Here is an 18,938-nt window from a genome sequence, read left to right as displayed (position 1 = left end):
TCAGCCAAAATTGAAATACACAGCATTAATATTGAAATTGACAAAAAAAATTATTGTACATGTAATATTAATACATGTTATTGTAAAAGCACATCTATTATTGTCCTGTACGCTATTACCGGATGATGTTACACGCTTTCGTTGTATGATACGGTTATTTGCATCCAGTTGACAAAAAAGGGGCAGGAAGCTACCCTCTGAATTGAACATGATCAAAATTTATTACGTGTTTTAATGTCTTCAATTGGTATAAAAGCTCTCTATTCAAAGCTTATATAAAGAAAAATATATTCAATCAAAAATTACTGTATTTGACAGAAAAAATAGTGATTTGCTCATTTTTTGAAAAACAACAGACACACGAGGTATATTATAAAAAATTATCATCAGTTGTTCTGCATGGTCATCTGTTACAAATTATTTAATTTAATTACATTTTGTACATCAAACATAGGTGAGTGTATAGACAGAAGTTGACTTTTAAAATTTCACTTTTTTCCTGATTGAAATAATAAAATATTTTCAAATTGAATACGCTTAAAAGCCATTAGCAACATGAGCAATTTAACTCTAAACAGCAGACATTGCACTCAATTACATTACAATGGAATGCGTATAAAATGCTATTCAATGCTTTCTGTAAAAAATATTTTGCATTATTATTTGAATTAAATTCTCAAGATTTAAATCGTATTGAAATATTTTACAACTTAACTGCCCCACTTCAATAAATCTTGTCTGCCCCACCCTTTGAATAATATTTTCGTTGATGCAAAGCAGGTCAAATGGTCATAATTCGGTTTGTGTTTTGTGATGCAGAAATGCATCTAATTAAGGGTATTTGGTTTGACGTAAATTTCACTTAATTGTTAATCAATGAACTTTCCATTTCCAACATATATGAATAGCAATAACGCAAAAATAAAACTTTTTTATTATTTATTTAAAAAAGCAATTTTAACAATCCAAAAGTTCAATAAGTAACTAATTAATTAAGTATATGCACTTATTTTCTTACTAAAAATGTAAGAGAAATTATCCGATAATCTTAATTTACTTTTGTATGTTGAAAATTTAACACTAATCCTTTCTACAAGCAACCATTATAATTGACTGCTATTCGTTGAAAAATTAATCTGTTGACTTTATAAACAAACTAAAGCTGAAATGCTTCTGCTTTGATATTTGAAATGCTTTGCGACTCATTATTATGTGAAATGGTCAACAGTTAATTAAAACGCACTAGTATAATTGCAATTTCGGCATATCTTTGAAATTACATTTGCTCAAGAAAAATTCATTTTAAAACTACTACATTTAATAAAGTACATTTCATAATATAAATTTCAAAAAAATATATATATACATATGTACTATCCAATTTATACGATTAATAAAATGAAGCCCTAAATTGTAATCTATAACGCGCTCCATAAATAGAAATGAATGAAGATACATTTGACTGTACTGCGCAGTCATAAATATAATAATTATTTTAGACATTGAATGACATTTTTAACGAGCACTGTGGACTTGTGGTGGTATTCAAAATGAGGAATTGTTATTAGACAATTTGAGCACAAATACTTATAAATTTATCTGATTAACAAAATTAAGCAAGAAAATATTAACAAGAAAATTTTTCTATATCATATTTAGAGCTATACCATGCAAATATTATAGATTACTTTATTTCAAAAGATGTTTTCTTTTTTTGAGAATTTTTTAATTTTTTTCTTTGATTTCTTTTGCAACATACGTTTGCTTCTTGTCCTCAAAAGAGCATATGCAGCGGTTGCAAGAAGAAAAATTGCAATTAAACAGCCAACTATAGTCATCTTGACAAATGATTCAATTGGAATATGTTCAGTGCAAAAAGTGCCAAAATATTTATCTTTGCATTTACAATAGACTATGGGTGCAATTTTATCATTTTGATAGGTTAAACAATTGCCACGCCCGTTGCAAGGATCATCGTCATTGCAAAGCATCACTTTAATTTCAAATCGTCTCAACGCTCTTTTCTGGTAGCCGCAAATGAAATGATACCCTGAAATTTCAGGCGATACTGTCAAAAGTGTTAAATTGGCTTTTTCCATTACTGCTAGTGTAGCATTATTCGATGGTATTAAATATGTGTGATTATTTTGTTGAAACCACCAGCAAACGGATTTTTTGTCCTGGTTGGCACCGTTGCTTTGACAGTTCAAAACCAATGGCCATCCACTGAACACTTTTCGAATTTCAATATTTAAATTTGTTGACATTGAAATAATATTCGAATTGACGCCTAGTGAAAAAATAAAAAATACTAACAACTAATATAAATTCATTTCAACGTATATTTCTTGAATAACGGGGAAAATATTTTGTGCATCCATTATTTTAACTTTAAATATTAAAGCAATTTAACTTAAAATGTTTAACAAAGCTGGTTTAAAAATCAAATAGTTTTACACTATTTAAGTAACAAATTGGGATATTTTTTTTATTTCAATTAAACAACTTCAAGATTTCAGAACGTGCAATTTTGTGAAAACTTGGAATGTAAAGCTTACCATTTACAAAACAATAAAAAAAATTTATGTATATTTAAAGATGCACAATCAGACTGGAATATTGGCTTAATGACGCATTTAAGAAACAAAAAACTTAATGGCAGTAGTACTTGAAAATAATTAGAAAACGAAAATAATTTAAATAATGTTTGATTACTTCAATAAAAGCAAGTTTTTGCCACCACTGAATTATTTCATTCTACTGATGAAATTACTCTCATAGGCATGCAATCAAACTATAACTAACAAGAAATTGGTCGAAAAAATGCTTCCATACAGTACCCCAGTATCATACCTGCCTTAACTTTGCATGAAAAGCCAAACAAAATAAAAATTAAAGTATCAAATAAAATTGAATAACGTTGCCAAAGAAGTGCTCAAAATAATCAAAAATGCTAAACAGCCTAATATGAAATTCGTTGTTTACAAGTTTTTTTACATTTTTACATTTTTAAAATTTTTCGAACATTTTATTGCTCAGTAAGCAAAACGAATAAGATTGTGCAACAATTTTGCATAATCACAGCTGCTATTGAAGCAAACAGCAGACTAATAACTATTGTGATTAGCTTGTTTCAATTTTACTAAAAAAATTTCACCACCAATAGCGTTGCTCATATCACATCAAAATCGTTGAAAAACTGTTGTATTTTCTTAAAACATCACAAATTGCACATACTCATCTGATAAAAATGGCTTTTTTTAAATTTAATCATAAATAATTTTTTTTCATTGATAATTTAATAAATTTACATCAATTTATTTATTATAAACTTAAATTATGCAAATATCGCTAAACATCACTATTACTTTAACTTTTATTATACATATTTTAGAACAACTCTTTTTGAATGCAATAATATTCAAATATTTCTTTTTTAAAATAACATTATTTATTTCATGTTCAGGGATAAATAGAATAATTTCCAATGCACTGGTATGAATGTTCGATAAACTGTTTTCTAACAAAAACGCAGCTACAATTATAAATGTGACAATTTGTTACATAATATTTTTACATACATAATGAGTTTGTCAAGAAACCGTTCTATGATGCATATTTGTAAAAATTTTTATTTTTTACACACATAACAGACATTTACAGATTTATGAAATCAGTATGTGATAAGAACTGCAAAAATATTAAATAGCAGCCCGTTGATAGTTATGCTAAAAAACAGTGAAAATGTAATATCAACGTTGAAAAGCCTGTCCTCGCCTGGGCTCGAACCAGGGACCTTCTGCGTGTTAAGCAGATGTGATAACCACTACACAACGAGGACGCTGATGCAATACTCCCATATATTCATATATAAAATTTATATAAAAATCAAAAAAAGTATTACTAAATCGATATTTTCATTACATTAAAAAATTTATCTACCAAAATTTCGATAAGTTAAAATGCAAATTTATTTCCTACTTTATTGACCCATCTTATTCAAATTCTCAGTGTAACAAAACAATAACAATATTTTATTCAATTTGAGCATCTAAATCGTTAAAATAAAATAACAAGCAAATCAAAAGTGATCTTCAACGAAAATTGACAGAAGAATACCGGTAACAGACATTCAATTTTTTGAAATATTTGTCGAACTTCTACACCATAGACTTCGACTCAGGTGCAAATTTATCGAAAATCTAAAAAACACATGATCACATTAAAACTGAATTTTAAATTTTTTATAATTATTGCAGATAATTTTGCTTGCAAACCAATGAGAACAGATTAATTTATGGGAATAATAATGCTCTTATGTAGCAACTGTTTTGGCAAAAACTTCACATTCTTACGTTGAATTAGTAAAACAAAAAATTAACTACCACGCTTTCAATAAATCTAATGTTTATTGCATTTTATTCATTTCAACATAACCATATTAGTGCATTTTGCATGCCTAAATATGAAATATTCAAATTCAAATTATAAATACACGAGCAAAACTCTTGCACAACATATACTAGTCGATATATAAAGAGTAAAAAATTTCCAATAGTCCATTCAAAGATTATCTAACATGCCTGCTACATAAGTTTTTCACAATCACATGCATTGAAAAGTGAATTTTTATTGCCATATAATGTGAACTCAAATTTCATTCCGAGGAAGTACCTGTCTTATTCCGGGAAGATTCAAAATTGTACCAATTATCGGTATTCGCCTAAGGAAATTGACAGCAGTTGGAATGAAGCCTCTGCAAACAAATGCAATATAGAAGGTAATATGAAAATTAAACCAAAAAATCAAATTACCCGAAGAGGGAGAAAAATCCATACGATTCTACAAGCATACCAACTACTGGCCATCCAAAAAGCACGATGACAATACCAGAGAAAAAAAATACTGTGCCTTTGATCTTGTGAGATTGGAAAAAGAATCGCCCAGTTCTTTCAATTCCAATAACAAAAGTTAGTCCAGAAATAAACAAAATCTACAACACAGCATTACATTTATACCACAACTGTGCAAATCAATGATTTCCATTTGCTTTAATAATTACTAAAATTTTAACATATGATGTTAAAAAGTATCTTATTATTAACTCAAAAATTAGCATAAATTTTTAATAGCAACATTGTCTATATTAACATTTTCAATCTAAGAATTTATCGAAATGTAGCAGAAATAATTGTGCTTTAAAATAGCAAGCAAAATGAAATTGCCATCAACTCACATTTCCAATAGCCAAAAGGCCTTTATCAAAAAAAAACAACACTCCAAAAAATATGAAAGATATTCCAAAGCCAGCCAAACCGACGCCAATTTCTTAAATATATTATTAAATGAGTAAAATGGAAGATTCCCAAGTTATTACTTTGACAATCAGTTATTTCTATCATTATTCTTTTCCAGGCAAATCAAATGTACCAAACAATTACAACAAAAATCCAGCCGCACCAAAATAACGAGTTACAAATAGAATACCAATATTCTGGTTGAGAATCTACACCGAGCTCAAACTACAACAACAGCCTAAAATTGATTATTTTTTCATAAACATTTTTGGTTCAATTTGGTTAAATATTCATAAAATTTAATAACTTCATGGCACAAAATATATATGCTTTTCCACAGGAAAATGCAACTTAAATGCGAAATTGGCTGCATTTGTAACTGTAGGTGAACTGGTCAACGTAAATGACAGCAAAGCAATTTCTCATTTTACTGCCAAGGTCAGTAAATATCAGAAATATTATGCTGTCTATTTACAAAGTTCTCATTTTTAAATTTCAATTAAGATTTATGAAATCAGAATAGCAAAAGATTTGTTTAAAATACACAACACTGCACATAATCATACACAATTTAATAAATGATCACACTGTTGGTGTAGGACAATCAATTCTAGCATTAAAACTTTAGAGCATAAAATGAAGCAAAACAAATTTATGCGACATAAATAGTATTTTTATAGTCAGTTCAGATAAGAATGAAAGACTTTTTTTATAAAATCAAAGAATTTCTGCAATAAATTCATAATAAAATTTGTTAATCAGAAAATAAAAAATAAAATTTTTTACAAATATGCATTACAGAACGATTTCTTGACAAACTCATTCAAATAACTTCCAAAATGCTACAGTACATAATTCGCGTTGACTATAACATGAAAGTATAAAATTAATACAGTATACATATAAGTAAGTAGTGTTAAACTTAAAAACTTTTTGAAGTATGAAACCGTGTTATGAGCAGAATTATTAATTATATGTCGAAATTTGCAAATTTTGAAATTAGTCGTCCATTTTGCTAGAAATATTCTTTTAATATATGGGATATAAAAAATCGGATATTTTTAATGAACTATCATGGTGTGCAGGTTCAAGTGGACTGTATTAATTCTGTTGTGCCAATTTAAATCAAATGGCTTCATTAAATGGAATAGAATTCATTTATATTTGGCTCCATATGGAACGTTTCTTTTAAAGCATTCGGTTATACAAGCAGTATATATCTCATAAAACATATTTCCGCAGAAAAACAATCTAATCATTTACTCACCAAAAACAAATATATATATGCTCAGATCATCTAATTTTTAGACCACAGTAAAATATTGATTTTCATTTATTCAAATATTTGAAAATTGCAAAACTGACATGCAGGTAGATATAAAGTTAAACCAGAAATGTTGCTCATGACACATTCAAATTTTCTTCATGAAGCAAAGAATGTAATTACATAATGTGCACAGCAATAGCATAAAATTTAAACAATCAATAAATGCCTCGTACTGTTTAATACGGAGTATAAACAGATCTTCGCCTAGGACGCATACGACGATTTGGATAAACATAGCGATATACTACGCGAGCTCTTCCATATGGACGTCGCGCACGAGTGTTACCCATTCCTGGACGATTCGTTCGCTTTTCAAGAACTTTAATTTGACGTCCTCGGAAAAGAGTATCAGTCATAGCTAAAGAAGCTTGAGCGGACTCTTTGTCAGCGAATTCAACGTATGCAAAACCTTTCGGACGACCACTGTAACGATCGCAAAGAATAGTAACTCGATTTATTGCACCACATCCATGGAAATGAGCTTCAAGCTGTTCTGCCGTTGCCCCATAATCTACATTTCCAACAAAAACGGAACGAGAATCTACTTCTATTTTTTCTTCAGTAGTAAGCGGTATCGTCGATGAAGATTCATTCAGTACGGTAGTCATTTGTTTTTCGACCTCGGAGTGCAAATTCCGAATCAGCTGTGCTTCTCTTTCCATCTCTTTCAACCGTTCACGAATTTGTTCAATTTCTGGATCAAGTTCAGCTTGATTGTCCAAAAGTACTTCATCTAACCCCAATCCAACATCTGCATTATCACCAAAATCAATGCCATCGTCGATGTCATCCATTTTGAAAACTTTAAAGTTCTTTCAAATTTAATATTCCAAATAAACCTTCCTGATGCTTCACTTGATTAAATAAAAGCTACAACTTCAGCAGAAGTTCGTGTACTTGAACCAGAGTTCTGTATTCCTTTCACGTGACCTATAATAGTATGATATAATTTTTGCCAAACGCAGCTAGTTATGCTTCAACTTCACATTTAATATACTTAAAGTTGCAATAAAATACCTTTAAAAATCAAATATAATCAATACATTTTCTCGTCGACAATAAACATCACACACCTACCACTGGAATTTAATAATTTTTGGCACCCGTAAGTTCTTAATACAGTATGTAATCAATGATCATTAAGTTTTATATTTCGTATTTACAGTACTTTTTAATTTTCATTATCTATTTTGAAGTGTGTTGAAAAGCTTTCTTAAATACAAATGTTAATTTTTTTTTAATTAAATGTAATTTTATTTAAAATGAATATACGTATATGCACTATTTTATATGAAACTAACATGCAACTAAATTTGAGCTATGCATAATCTATTCCGATAAATAAATAAATAAAATAAAAATGTAAATAAATAAATAAATAAATATATATATATATATATATATATATATATATATATATATATATACAGTCAAACGTGATTAAGTGCACGAGATTTTGTCCTAACAAAATTTCTTGTAGTTAATTACTGGGTAAAATAATGGATAAATGCATCATTTTGCTGACGTCCACGGGATTTACTGTTCGCAATATATAGTCCTTAAGTGCAAAATAGGCGCATTCTCGGCCGCTTAACCTTTATCATCAACCATAACAACTATTGATACTTGGCAAACTTTATTGTTGGCTATATCAAAATAAGCACGCGCATCACAGACAAGGTAAGCTAGCCCAAAGTCAAAACAACAACTGCTTTCCTAGGAAGTTATTCACAAGGAAGTTGTCGCAGATCTGGTGACAATTCAGCCATATTTTCTCGAAAACAGAATAAATCAGACAGACCTAAACAAAACTGAAGAGCAGCTAGTAACGCTGGTACCACAAAATATAATTCAAACCTACATTTCTGACTATTTTACTTAAAAAATAGAAATTGTTAAACCTATGTATACATGTGAAGTTATTGCTCCTTTCAATTACTCTGCATAATTCCCTACTTTAGAGAAATGCACAACTTGAATATGTTCATGGAAATTTTTGTCAAATTCCATGTGCACTTAACCAAGTTCGACTGTATATATATATATATACCCTATAAGATTCTCAGCCGACAATTTCTGGAATTATTAGTGAAATTTTAATCAAATTAATTAACAAGAATTACCTGCTAATATGATGTTACAAATGACTGCTGATGCAACCGACTCGTAACTAAGCTTTTTTAGGTTTGACTTACTGTCAGACCGAAGCACTATTTATAACCTCTGCGACTGGTAAAAATACATGATCCTACCAATTAGCAAGAAGAGGTCAAGCTGAACAATAACAGATAATTACTTTCTGTTTGGCTTTCTTGTTCGCAGTACTTTTATGCCCTGTTTTTGTACTTCTTTGTTATATATATTATTAATTATGAGCTTCGTATAAATAGGCGGGCGGTAAAGTCCACTGGTGGAGCTCCAAAATGATCATTGAGATCAAAAATAAAAATACCTTGCCATAGTCAAACATCCGGCAGCTATGCCATAAGGTCTGTCTGTCTTACTTCACCATTTCATCACTTCAGTAACAGTTCGAAAGTTTGCCCTAATTATCAGCAAAAATAGCAGAATATCATTTACTTATCTTGTGCTTTCGCGTCTGACAGATGTTTCTTTTGTATTTATCAGAATTCTCAGTCTGTTTATAGTGTTTTTGTAATTAATTAACGTAATTGTGCTTTTGTTATTTGCAATATTTGGTGTCTTTATTTTGCCTGTTTTTTAATTGCGTGGAAAATATTTGCTTTATTGCAAATAGTCTTGAAATTTTCAATAGCACATAATTGCACATCAATTATAAAACGATAAATTTTCATTAAAAAGTATTATGTAATATTAAAATCATATTGTTGTGTATTAGAATGTTATGTATTATTTAAAAATCAAATGCAGTAAAACTTTTACTCAAGCATAAATACTTCCAGAGATGGAGGGATCTTAAATCAGGAATTTTATGTGATAAGCAACTTAAAATATCAGTAAACGATATCTAGTAAAATATCACTTATCCGGCGTGTTACAGATGTCATACGTGTTAAAATTTTGTTTATAGGCCTTAAAATTATAGAACAACGCAACATTTGAGGTGATAATATGTATGGTGTTTCTTTGTTAGGTGAAAATATTCCTAACAAAGGTGTGTGGTCTGTAACAATGAGGAATAATCATGAAATTTCTTTACTGCTGCTATAATCGCAAGAGCTTACTTGTTTATTTCTGCATAATTCTGTTCAGTAAATGTCAGTGTTTATTAATAAATGGCTGGTGGAGCTTCTTTTCCATACGTCATCTGATGACAAAGAATGATGACTAGAGATGCATTGCAAATGAGTACTGAAGTCTTCTTAAAATTATAACTTTTCAGAATACATTCCGGAAGATAATGCTGATGATTTAAGAAATCCAAGGTCTGTTTTGATGAATTTAAAGCATGTTGGAGATACCAAATCATTTTATCACAAATCGTATTCTTGATTGTAAATGTGATATCACGTGGACTACTAGATGTATATGACCGACTAGTGAACTTTTTATAAGTTAGGTCATTGTCAGAAATGCCTATACAATCTGTAAGATATGGATTGCGTCAAATGTTTGCAGCACGAGTTCAATCTGTAAAGCATCACTGTAGGTCACAATGACGCCCAGTTTTCGTAAAAAGTTTCATAGTCAGAAGGTCAGTTATTCGACACGCAAGAATTGCTCCGCTTTATCCATCGCAATCTCCACAATCAACAGAAAAGCAATTATCTGCAGAAGCTGAAGCGCCGTTTGTACACTATTCTGAATCATATGCATCTGGATCTCGTAGAAGAGTCAATTAAATGCAAGCTTGAGCTTACAGAAATTGAATTGCAAGAACAAAACAAGAAAGTTTTCATCCGATGATCCGAGCTTCCAAATGATGAATAGCATTCTATTGCACAATGCGCTGCATTTAGATATATTATGTATTATATAAAAAGAATTAATTGAAATGTATTATCATAAAAATGAGCTATTTTGATTGTTTTTTTTGATGCAGTGAACAATACAATCAGTGTTTATGAAATTCTCAAGTGAAAAAAAAATGTAGCAGACAACCGCTCGTCTGATAGCTATTTTCATGTTATTTATTTATTAACTTACTTAAGAAGTTTGAAATATTATCTTATAATAGATGCGAATTTAAAGATTTTTATGAAAAGGTAACTGTTTCAACATAGATAATGCTTAGCTAAAAAACAAGTGATTTATTTTTAATAGAATAGTAAGCATTTTGAGCGGTTTTTCTTACTGCATCGTGTTAAGATCAAGAAACTTATTATTATTACTCATCACTTTCATTATTATTACTAAAATTTATAACTTTTATGCAGATAAAATTTATCTAATGGATTTACTTGCTAATAATGCATATTTTTTGAAGCATATTTTTGTGTATTTAGACTTTTATGTTATTGGATATCCTGTTTCTTATGTCACACTTAAGAATATACCATTTTACTGCAAAAATCATTCAGACAGCAGTAAACAATTCTAGCGACGTTAGTATACCATAAATTACCCTTTATTGTTAATTGACGACTTTATTATTACTTTGCAGTTTTTTGAACGTTGAAAAGAACATCGTTGTTCAAATTTTATCCAATAAATAAACCAATTGTTTTATAATTGCTTTTTTCAATGTAATAATCAATCATTTGCTTTTTTAATAAAAACATTTATAGAAGGAACCAATTCATTGAAAACGGTTTGTCTGCAACAGTTAATCTCTTATGAGTTTAAGATTTTGTATAAAATTCCATCATGCATAGATAAGCGTAAAGTTCACTTTAATTTCTGTCTTTAACAGCTTCTTATTTCTATTTTCCTCTCTTTCTTTCTTCAGCTAAAGAAGTAAATAGAAAAAAGTAAGTGTTAATGTCTTACATTTACTAATATGAAATACAAAAATGAAAAAATCAAATGGCATGATAATTGTTAATATATTGAAATAACAAAATAGCTAATAAAATGGCAGAAGTAATTGATAGATTTTGTCCATCCATATTTTGGAAATATGTTTAACAATGAAAATTTCATAAAAACTATATTATATTAATGCTTTGGTTGACAATTCCATTCTTAATGTATATTTGACTTTTGATTGTCACAGACTTTTATTCATAGAATTTATATATATATATATATATATATATTTGATCAATCAGCAAAGTAATTTTTAAAATTAATCTTCAGTCAAATTAATTGCCGTGTATTTATTTGTAATATTTTTAGCGTTTAAGTCAAATTCTAATGTGCATTGTTTAATATTGTAATGGTTTAAATAATATTTCATAAAACTTTTCATGAATGTATAAAAGTTATTTCTATTTCATGCATGCACAGTTTAAACAATTGCATTAAATTAAACAAGCTACAATTCTATTAATTCATGCTGATTTCCTACTCTACTTTTTGTAAAGTTATCAAAATAAACATGTCATTCAAATATGTTTCACATTATTTCATCATAAAATATTTATAAGCATTATATTTTAGGAATGAATATTTTTATCACTTTGTTTGCATTTATTGTTGTAATGCAGCAATTTTCAGTAGACAGCAATGAGTTGAGGTAAAGAAAACATTTTTATACATGTGAGCATTGCTTTTCTTATTTCACAAAAAATTGCTGTAGCAATAATGGTAGACGAATCCATTTTCAAAACTACTTCCAAAGAATGCAGAAGCGTCTTGACCCGCAGTATTTTCAACTTGGTTTTGGAAAACGCTTCATAGTCAACGAAGAAAACTATCCGACAAACATGCAATGCTGTGCGCAGTTGCAATTATTAGCAGCAATGGAAGATGGATTTTAATGATAATTTTTGACAAGTATAGAATACAGAGAATTTTTTTTGCTTACCTGCAGTTTCAAATTCAAATGCATTTTGTTGAGGCATGTTGAAATGATTTTGAATATTAAAAAATTGAAAATTAATGCAAATTAAAGAACATTTTGGTCAGTTTTGCTTGTTGTAAAAATTATTAATGAATGTTGTTCATGTATTTCAAAATAATTTTTTGTATGTTGCATATTTGTATAGAAAAAAACATACAATCTTATGTAACACACAGGAAGCTAAGTAACGTTAGCAACAAGTTTTTGCTTTGATTTTTGGTTGTTTGTTCATTAGATAGACAATGTAAACAAGATAATTGCTAATAAAATTAAATTTTATACAAATGAATGAGTAATTTTTAATTATTTGTGGGTAACATAAAGAGGTGTAAATATTGATTAACTTTTACCCTATAGGTAACTAATTCTTGTGATTAGATTTTCATCCCTTTGGTTAGAGAACACATAACTTTATTCATATATTAAATTATGAAAATTGAAAGCGTTTAATCAAATTATTTTTTATTAACAACTACTATTTAAAATAATTGCTTCCTTGTCGATATGTTAATTGTTAAGCGTGTGAAAAATTTAACATTATTGTTATTTAATTTTACAAAGGAGCTTTAACTTTTTATAAATCAAATATAAATGGGCTAAAAATATGCTTTAATACGCTGGCTTTAGGTGAAAATTTTGATTATAATAAATAACTTATTACAACACATTTCTGATTGTTAATGATTGTTGTTTTTTATTTCTCAAAAATTTTTAATTAAACTTCCGTTAACTGATGACTGGAACTTCAACGCTGCTATCGTTAAACTGCAACATACATCATTCAAATTGCATTGAATTATTTTTAGTTATTCAGCAAATCTGAAGTGCACTAATTAGTTAGAATAGTGATGAGTAGTAAACATATAAAGTAAATACAATCCTATTTATTGCAGCATTAGCATTTAATTATACTGAATGATAATTTTAATTTTGCAATTTCTACAATTTTGTGCGGTCAGTTAAAAATTTTTCATCTCATTACGGCAAATGAATTTGCATTTTTCAAATTATTGTTGAAGAGCAACACAAAAAATATAAATTAAAAAATTACTAACTGAAAAATTGATATTCATGAAGTGAAACTGCATGTTTTATTTCAGTGTATAACATTTTTTACAATTAAAATAGTTCAAATGATGTTTCATAACCATTTTTATGAATTAATTTAAAAAATGTCTTAACTGCTATTTATTTTATGTGAATGTTTTGCATAGTAAGAATTTTCAGCTTAACCAGTTGCTTAACCAGTTGAAATTATTTTATAATATGCTTATTGGAAAATATCATCATATACATGCTCTGGATAATTGATTTGTTATCAATTAGTTTGACGTAAAAGAAAAGCAGTGCTTGTTTTTACGCTTATCTTAATCGTTTCCAGCTCATTTGCTTTAAACAGTGCTATTTCAGTGACTGTTTTCCTTTATTTTTATATAATTTTTAATAACCAGTAGAGCAAATTGTTGTTTTCAGCTTTCATTATTCAAATCAATGGTGCAAGACTAAAATTAAATTTAAGTGAAAGTATTTTCAAGAAACATGCAAAATAAATTGGCTGTGCATATAATATGATGCTGTAAAAATGCTATAAAAATTTATCGTTAAACGAATTATTCATTTTTGTTTAAATTAAATTTTTGATCAATCTTTTAAATTTACATTATGCATATATGATAATGCAATCATTGAAATATTTTTGTAATATATATTAAAATGAAATTAAATTGTTAATATTTTTTTCAATAGCATTATGCACTGTAGTGGAATAAAAGCATCAAGTTATTTTTTTAGTAAAAAGTGTCTTAATTCGAAGCCTTACTTATTGATAGCATTTCATCTGACAGGTGATAGACTCCAAATAATGCATCTAATACAGATAGTGGAATCATGATAAAATTTTGAATTATTGTTTGTTGTTGAAGATCTTATTAGCTTATTTGAAAAAATCTCCCAACTTATTCATTTTCAGAAATGAATATGTGAATTCTATTCATAATCGTTGAGATGCTTTTTCAATTTTCTTCAGTACTCTTAGCTCAGATCTCTTGCAGAAATTTCCATAAACAAAGCAAAATCTACCATCAGAAGAATCTGTTGAAATAATTGAAGAATACTATTAAGCTGATGTTGAGTTTATTCAGTTTATGTTGTTGGTTAAGTCTGTTGCTAATGCGTGTTGGTAATTGCTGTTTCTTTCCATCATCAAATCGAGGATTTGAAATCGGTTGCAAGTTGAATTTGCAATTTTGATTTGAATCAACCCTTTGTCAGCGCTTTTATGGACATTCAAAAGTCAAACTAATTTTCCACTTTTCTTTCTTTACCCTCCAACTAGCCACACATTTCAGCTTCTGAGTTCAGCTAAAGTCAGGCAATCTTATTAACGGTCTGTGCTAAATCGCTGGAGAATTCAAATGATCACCATCCGCAATATTCAACAATTGATCATTTAGCCATATCTTTTTGCCATTTCATTACACATCTGTATTGGTAAAAATTTTCTCCAATCATTTCAGAGTGCGATCATTTGAAAATTATGTTTTATTTGTATTTTCAAAATTTTACAGTACTCTCTTCTCTCAAGAGAATAAATTAAAATGTGAAATAGGAAAAGCTAAATTTTATGATGAGAATTTTTTAAAAAAACTGTATTCTTATCCTATTTTTGCAATAATGATATCATGTTTAACATTAATAATTCACAATAATGAACAATTAGAAAATACGGCTATTGTGAAGATCATAAATATTTCAGATGCTCAATATCAGCCACTTATAAAAATGCAATTGCTTTTTTTCAGTTGAACTGATAGATACCATTGCTAATAAATGCTTACGAGTAATAATTCAAGAAAAAAGTAGCAGTAGAAGAAATAAGTAAAGTTTATTTTTCTGGGTGTTTCAAATGTTTATAAGATAAAAGATTACAAAATTCAATTAAATTTATTAACCATGCATCTCTTTACATTTCGAATGTTTTTTTTCGAATGAGAAAAAATTATGCAAAAAATAATTTCCAAAATAGAAGCAAATTTACTTCGCATACAAGGTGGTCAGAGAAAAGAAAAATAGGAAACAGCAATGCAAGGTGAAAACCACAAAACATTCAGCCCCAGACGGCTTTGCCATATCCCCAAAGTTTGCTCTTCTTCCAAGAGGGTCGGTCGACTTCAGATGAATCAGGTTGCATGTCTCTTTTGCGCCATACGGCGGAATTTTGTACCATCATTCGCCAGAGATCTTCGTTGAAACGGCTGTCGACCGGTAATGGTTCGTCCATTTGGTATGAGTCGATCGTTTTGCCAGGATAGGCGCCACGCATTGCCACGCCCGCCCTGCTTGAATTGCCGTGCAAAAGAATCGCTGCAAGCATGATCACCACAAACGATACCAGCTTCATTTTGTCGCCTGCTTGAAAGCTTAAACGAAAAAGAAAGTTCATAATTCATAAATTTATTAATAAATGGGAAGAGTTTGTGATTTTGAATGAAAAATTACAATTAATAACCGTGTGGCTCAGTACCTTTGGAAAGAAGGGAGATAGTGAAAATGATCAAACGATACGCAACTGCCGTTGGAGAAGCGAAATGGCAAACTGATCAAACTTGAACGAACATGAAGGTGAAAAAGTAAAAGTACCAAAACGACACCTGGTGATAAAGTGATGAACCGATTGGTATGGATGGGGCTTGCATTCAGCTCGGGCCAATAGCAACCGTCTGGATCGATGATCGATTGCCAACCCCGAAGTGACCACTTGGAAAGGATTAAATATGTGTCAGTGAAGCAATTATTTTAACATACTGCTTGTCAACAACAACTGTGCTAGGACACATTGTTGATGTGCCGGTTGAATTATTGTGTCATAACCCGCAATTTGTACTGACCGGCAAATTGTGCAAGTCAACAGTGACCATCGATTACGGACAGCCAAAACTGAACGAAATAACTTGCACATGTAATTTTCATTAATTAGCATTTACATGGCCGCTTGACCGGATATTGATCGAACACAGGTGCGGCAAATTGAATGAACAATCTCATTTTAGAATGTAAATTATCACCCATCCACTTTATCACTCCATATTGCCATAACTGAAGGGTAGATATTAATTTTATGAACACCTATATTATGCAATATACTGAATGATTTATTCAAAAAGTGCCTTAATTTTACTACAAACCAATTTTATGCACAAAATTTTCCAATTCCATAACAAAATATGGATAAAATTAAAAGCATTAAAAATTACTTTTTTTGATTTGCTAAATAATTTTCGAAGAAATTAATAAATTTTCATCTTATCTTTTATTGGTTGAATAATTTCAAATTAATAAATTTAAAATCACATCAATTTAATATATTTAATTCATGTGTAACTTTTAATTCAATTACATCTATCCAAAATACATCATCTACTATGTTTCTTTTCATCTTTGACAATAGCTTTTGCAAATACCAAAATATTTAATTTAAGCATATATTTTCAAATGTAAATATCATCTGCTTGTGCTTAAATGCTTTTTGCAACAGTAATTTTTAAAATATCAGTACATTTTTATAAAAATATTTCTTCTGAAGTATGTGAATTACAATAAAATGTATAAAGTTAGTATATCTAGGATCATCAAAGCATTTCCTTTTGTAAAACCTTCTCTGTCATGTATTCAACTTTCATAAATTTGTAATTTTTTAGTGATTTTTTAAAAACAATTCCATGGCAATTTATTAAACTGTTTGAAAGTTTCTTTTGCTTGCAGAGATTTTTTGAGCGTTTAAACTAAGTTTAGCAATTGAAAAAGCATTATATTAAGTACTTTTGTGGCATGAGTTGATCAAAGCATATTTCAGGTTGTTGCGCTGTTCGCAATGATATATTTTGTGTGTGCAATGTTTGAAATATCAATCAAATTGTGTAAAGAGATATTTAAAAAATGATAAATATTTTCATTTCAGTGAACAGACAATCGGTGACAGTGACAATTATGCATATCTTCCGTTGAAAATTCAAAAAAAGACAGCTTTTAATCAAATATTAATTGAAAGCTGTTCAGTTTGAGATGAACAATAAATAATAAGCACAACTTGAAATATATGATGACATCATTTTAACAAAAAATTTGCATTTTAATATTTTAATAGAATAAAATTTTCATTAAATTGCACTAGTAATGATTAATATTCATGGTTACGTTTGAAGAATTATTTCATAGTTGAAAAGCAAAAAATAAACATAAAAATATAGCAAATTAATAAATAAAAATTAAAAATGAACAAAAACAGCATGAAAGAATCGATTAAAATCGTGGGTGAAGTTATGATTTATTCTAAAATTCAGGAATAAAAAGCACAAAATGGGAAAAAATGGAATTATGTTCTTCGCATTTTCTGCTCCATTTTCAATTGTCAGCTTAAAAAATGCTTACATTATGGTTCATTGAATGCAGAAAAAGTTACAGCTTTGATTGTACGGATATTTGTGGAAAATGAAGTGGAAAAATGAAGCAAAAATGTAGTCAACGTTTTGCATCAGTTGCTGTGCTAAGTTGCACTTTGATCAACAGCACACAGTATTCAAAGAAACATGCATACAAGAAAGAATGTTCAATATTTTGCTTGACTTGGCTTGTCATAGTCATTAGTAATTGCTTTTTCATAGTTTAGATAGCATCGCCTCGACTAATAAATGGCTGCAGCTATTCTCATGTGTATGCACAGAACAAGCATCTGCTCAAGCATGAAAAGTATAAATTGACCATTACCAGCTGAAGGTTTTTCATATTTCACAATGGACATAGCAAAATTGTTTGGTTAAAAAGTAACTCATAATTGAATCATGCGAGACATTTGTAAAAGCAGTCATTTGCTAGTTGATATATTAAACAAAAGAAATATGAAGAATAAAAGAAAAAGTCGAATAAACAATAAGTCCACAAGAAATGATAATTTTGAATAAAAATCCTTTCATTTTTTTTATCACTTTGTGCAAAACGAATTTTTCATTCAATCAATTGTGAAATCACTAGTTTAAAAGCAAAACTAAAAAACGTGCATTTTTTTACACCAAATATTATAATGGAGTTTTCTGTTAAAAGTAAAATAAAATAAAACAACCATGCTGTGTTGCTTCGATCTAATCATAGGGGAGATAATTAAAATTTCAAGAAATTATTTCTACCTGACAAAAATTCATAAGTTTTTATATTGAAAAAGAATCGATGGAAATTTCAAAACAGCATTTCAGTAGTTATTTAAAATTTATATACATTTCTTTGTAAATTAATCAAAATTGACATATGTTTATTTTAAAATTCTTTGCTTTTCACCAAAATTCTTTTTTTATAAACTCTTACTTTCATGTGATGTTAGCAATATATGAATTTCAAA

At 28.8% G+C, this 18,938-nt stretch overlaps 4 protein-coding genes and 1 non-coding gene across 5 annotated transcripts; 1 reads left to right on the top strand and 4 right to left on the bottom strand.

Annotated features, from left to right (window-relative positions):
* Positions 1-7,418, bottom strand: Tsp_06460 (polyadenylate-binding protein 2). The gene is made up of 6 exons (XM_003378430.1): positions 6,842-7,418; positions 5,237-5,328; positions 4,815-4,993; positions 4,675-4,756; positions 1,760-2,318; positions 1-197 (listed from the first exon to the last, which is right to left on the bottom strand). Exons 1-6 carry the CDS (start codon positions 7,416-7,418, stop codon positions 1-3), a joined length of 1,686 nt encoding a protein of 561 aa, XP_003378478.1.
* On the bottom strand, positions 3,769-3,841 carry Tsp_06459. Its single transcript has one exon. It is a non-coding gene; the product is annotated as a tRNA-Val (tRNA).
* A 2,456-nt stretch (positions 7,419-9,874) lies between the features above and the next one.
* Tsp_06461 (hypothetical protein) lies at positions 9,875-10,950 on the bottom strand. Its single transcript, XM_003378429.1, has 3 exons — positions 10,901-10,950; positions 10,467-10,555; positions 9,875-10,191 (listed from the first exon to the last, which is right to left on the bottom strand). Exons 1-3 carry the CDS (start codon positions 10,948-10,950, stop codon positions 9,875-9,877), a joined length of 456 nt encoding a protein of 151 aa, XP_003378477.1.
* Positions 10,951-12,149: 1,199 nt separating this feature from the next.
* On the top strand, positions 12,150-12,467 carry Tsp_06462 (conserved hypothetical protein). Its single transcript, XM_003378428.1, has 2 exons — positions 12,150-12,223; positions 12,287-12,467. Exons 1-2 carry the CDS (start codon positions 12,150-12,152, stop codon positions 12,465-12,467), a joined length of 255 nt encoding a protein of 84 aa, XP_003378476.1.
* Positions 12,468-15,729: 3,262 nt separating this feature from the next.
* On the bottom strand, positions 15,730-16,508 carry Tsp_06463 (hypothetical protein). Its single transcript, XM_003378427.1, has 3 exons — positions 16,355-16,508; positions 16,110-16,306; positions 15,730-15,969 (listed from the first exon to the last, which is right to left on the bottom strand). Exons 1-3 carry the CDS (start codon positions 16,506-16,508, stop codon positions 15,730-15,732), a joined length of 591 nt encoding a protein of 196 aa, XP_003378475.1.
* Positions 16,509-18,938: the final 2,430 nt, after the last annotated feature.

This window comes from Trichinella spiralis, assembly GCF_000181795.1.
Source record: "Trichinella spiralis strain ISS 195 chromosome Unknown Scfld4, whole genome shotgun sequence".
In the NCBI taxonomy this organism is placed as follows: domain Eukaryota; kingdom Metazoa; phylum Nematoda; class Enoplea; order Trichinellida; family Trichinellidae; genus Trichinella; species Trichinella spiralis.
Note: the sequence above shows the minus strand (reverse complement) of the source record. Positions and strands in the feature narration are given on the sequence as shown.

Bases quoted from the DNA above. Each gene is read 5' to 3' on its own strand.
- Tsp_06461 (XM_003378429.1), bottom strand. From the start codon at position 10,950: ATGAAAGTGATGAGTAATAATAATAAGTTTCTTGATCTTAACACGATG. The intron at 10,556-10,900 runs GTAAGAAAAACC...ATCTAAATGCAG, and splicing joins CTTGATCTTAACACGATGCA to CGCATTGTGCAATAGAATGC. The intron at 10,192-10,466 runs GTAAGCTCAAGC...CATATCTTACAG, and splicing joins GTTCTTGCAATTCAATTTCT to ATTGTATAGGCATTTCTGAC.
- Tsp_06462 (XM_003378428.1), top strand. From the start codon at position 12,150: ATGAATATTTTTATCACTTTGTTTGCATTTATTGTTGTAATGCAGCAA. The intron at 12,224-12,286 runs GTAAAGAAAACA...AAATTGCTGTAG, and splicing joins GTAGACAGCAATGAGTTGAG to CAATAATGGTAGACGAATCC.
- Tsp_06463 (XM_003378427.1), bottom strand. From the start codon at position 16,508: ATGTGCAAGTTATTTCGTTCAGTTTTGGCTGTCCGTAATCGATGGTCA. The intron at 16,307-16,354 runs GTATGTTAAAAT...ATCCTTTCCAAG, and splicing joins ACAGTTGTTGTTGACAAGCA to TGGTCACTTCGGGGTTGGCA. The intron at 15,970-16,109 runs GTTTGATCATTT...TTTTCGTTTAAG, and splicing joins TCCAACGGCAGTTGCGTATC to CTTTCAAGCAGGCGACAAAA.
- Tsp_06460 (XM_003378430.1), bottom strand. From the start codon at position 7,418: ATGGATGACATCGACGATGGCATTGATTTTGGTGATAATGCAGATGTT. The intron at 4,994-5,236 runs GTGAGTTGATGG...GCTGTGTTGTAG, and splicing joins GCCTTTTGGCTATTGGAAAT to ATTTTGTTTATTTCTGGACT. The intron at 2,319-4,674 runs GTACTTCCTCGG...AATTTATATTAG, and splicing joins ATCTTCCCGGAATAAGACAG to TTGTTAGTATTTTTTATTTT.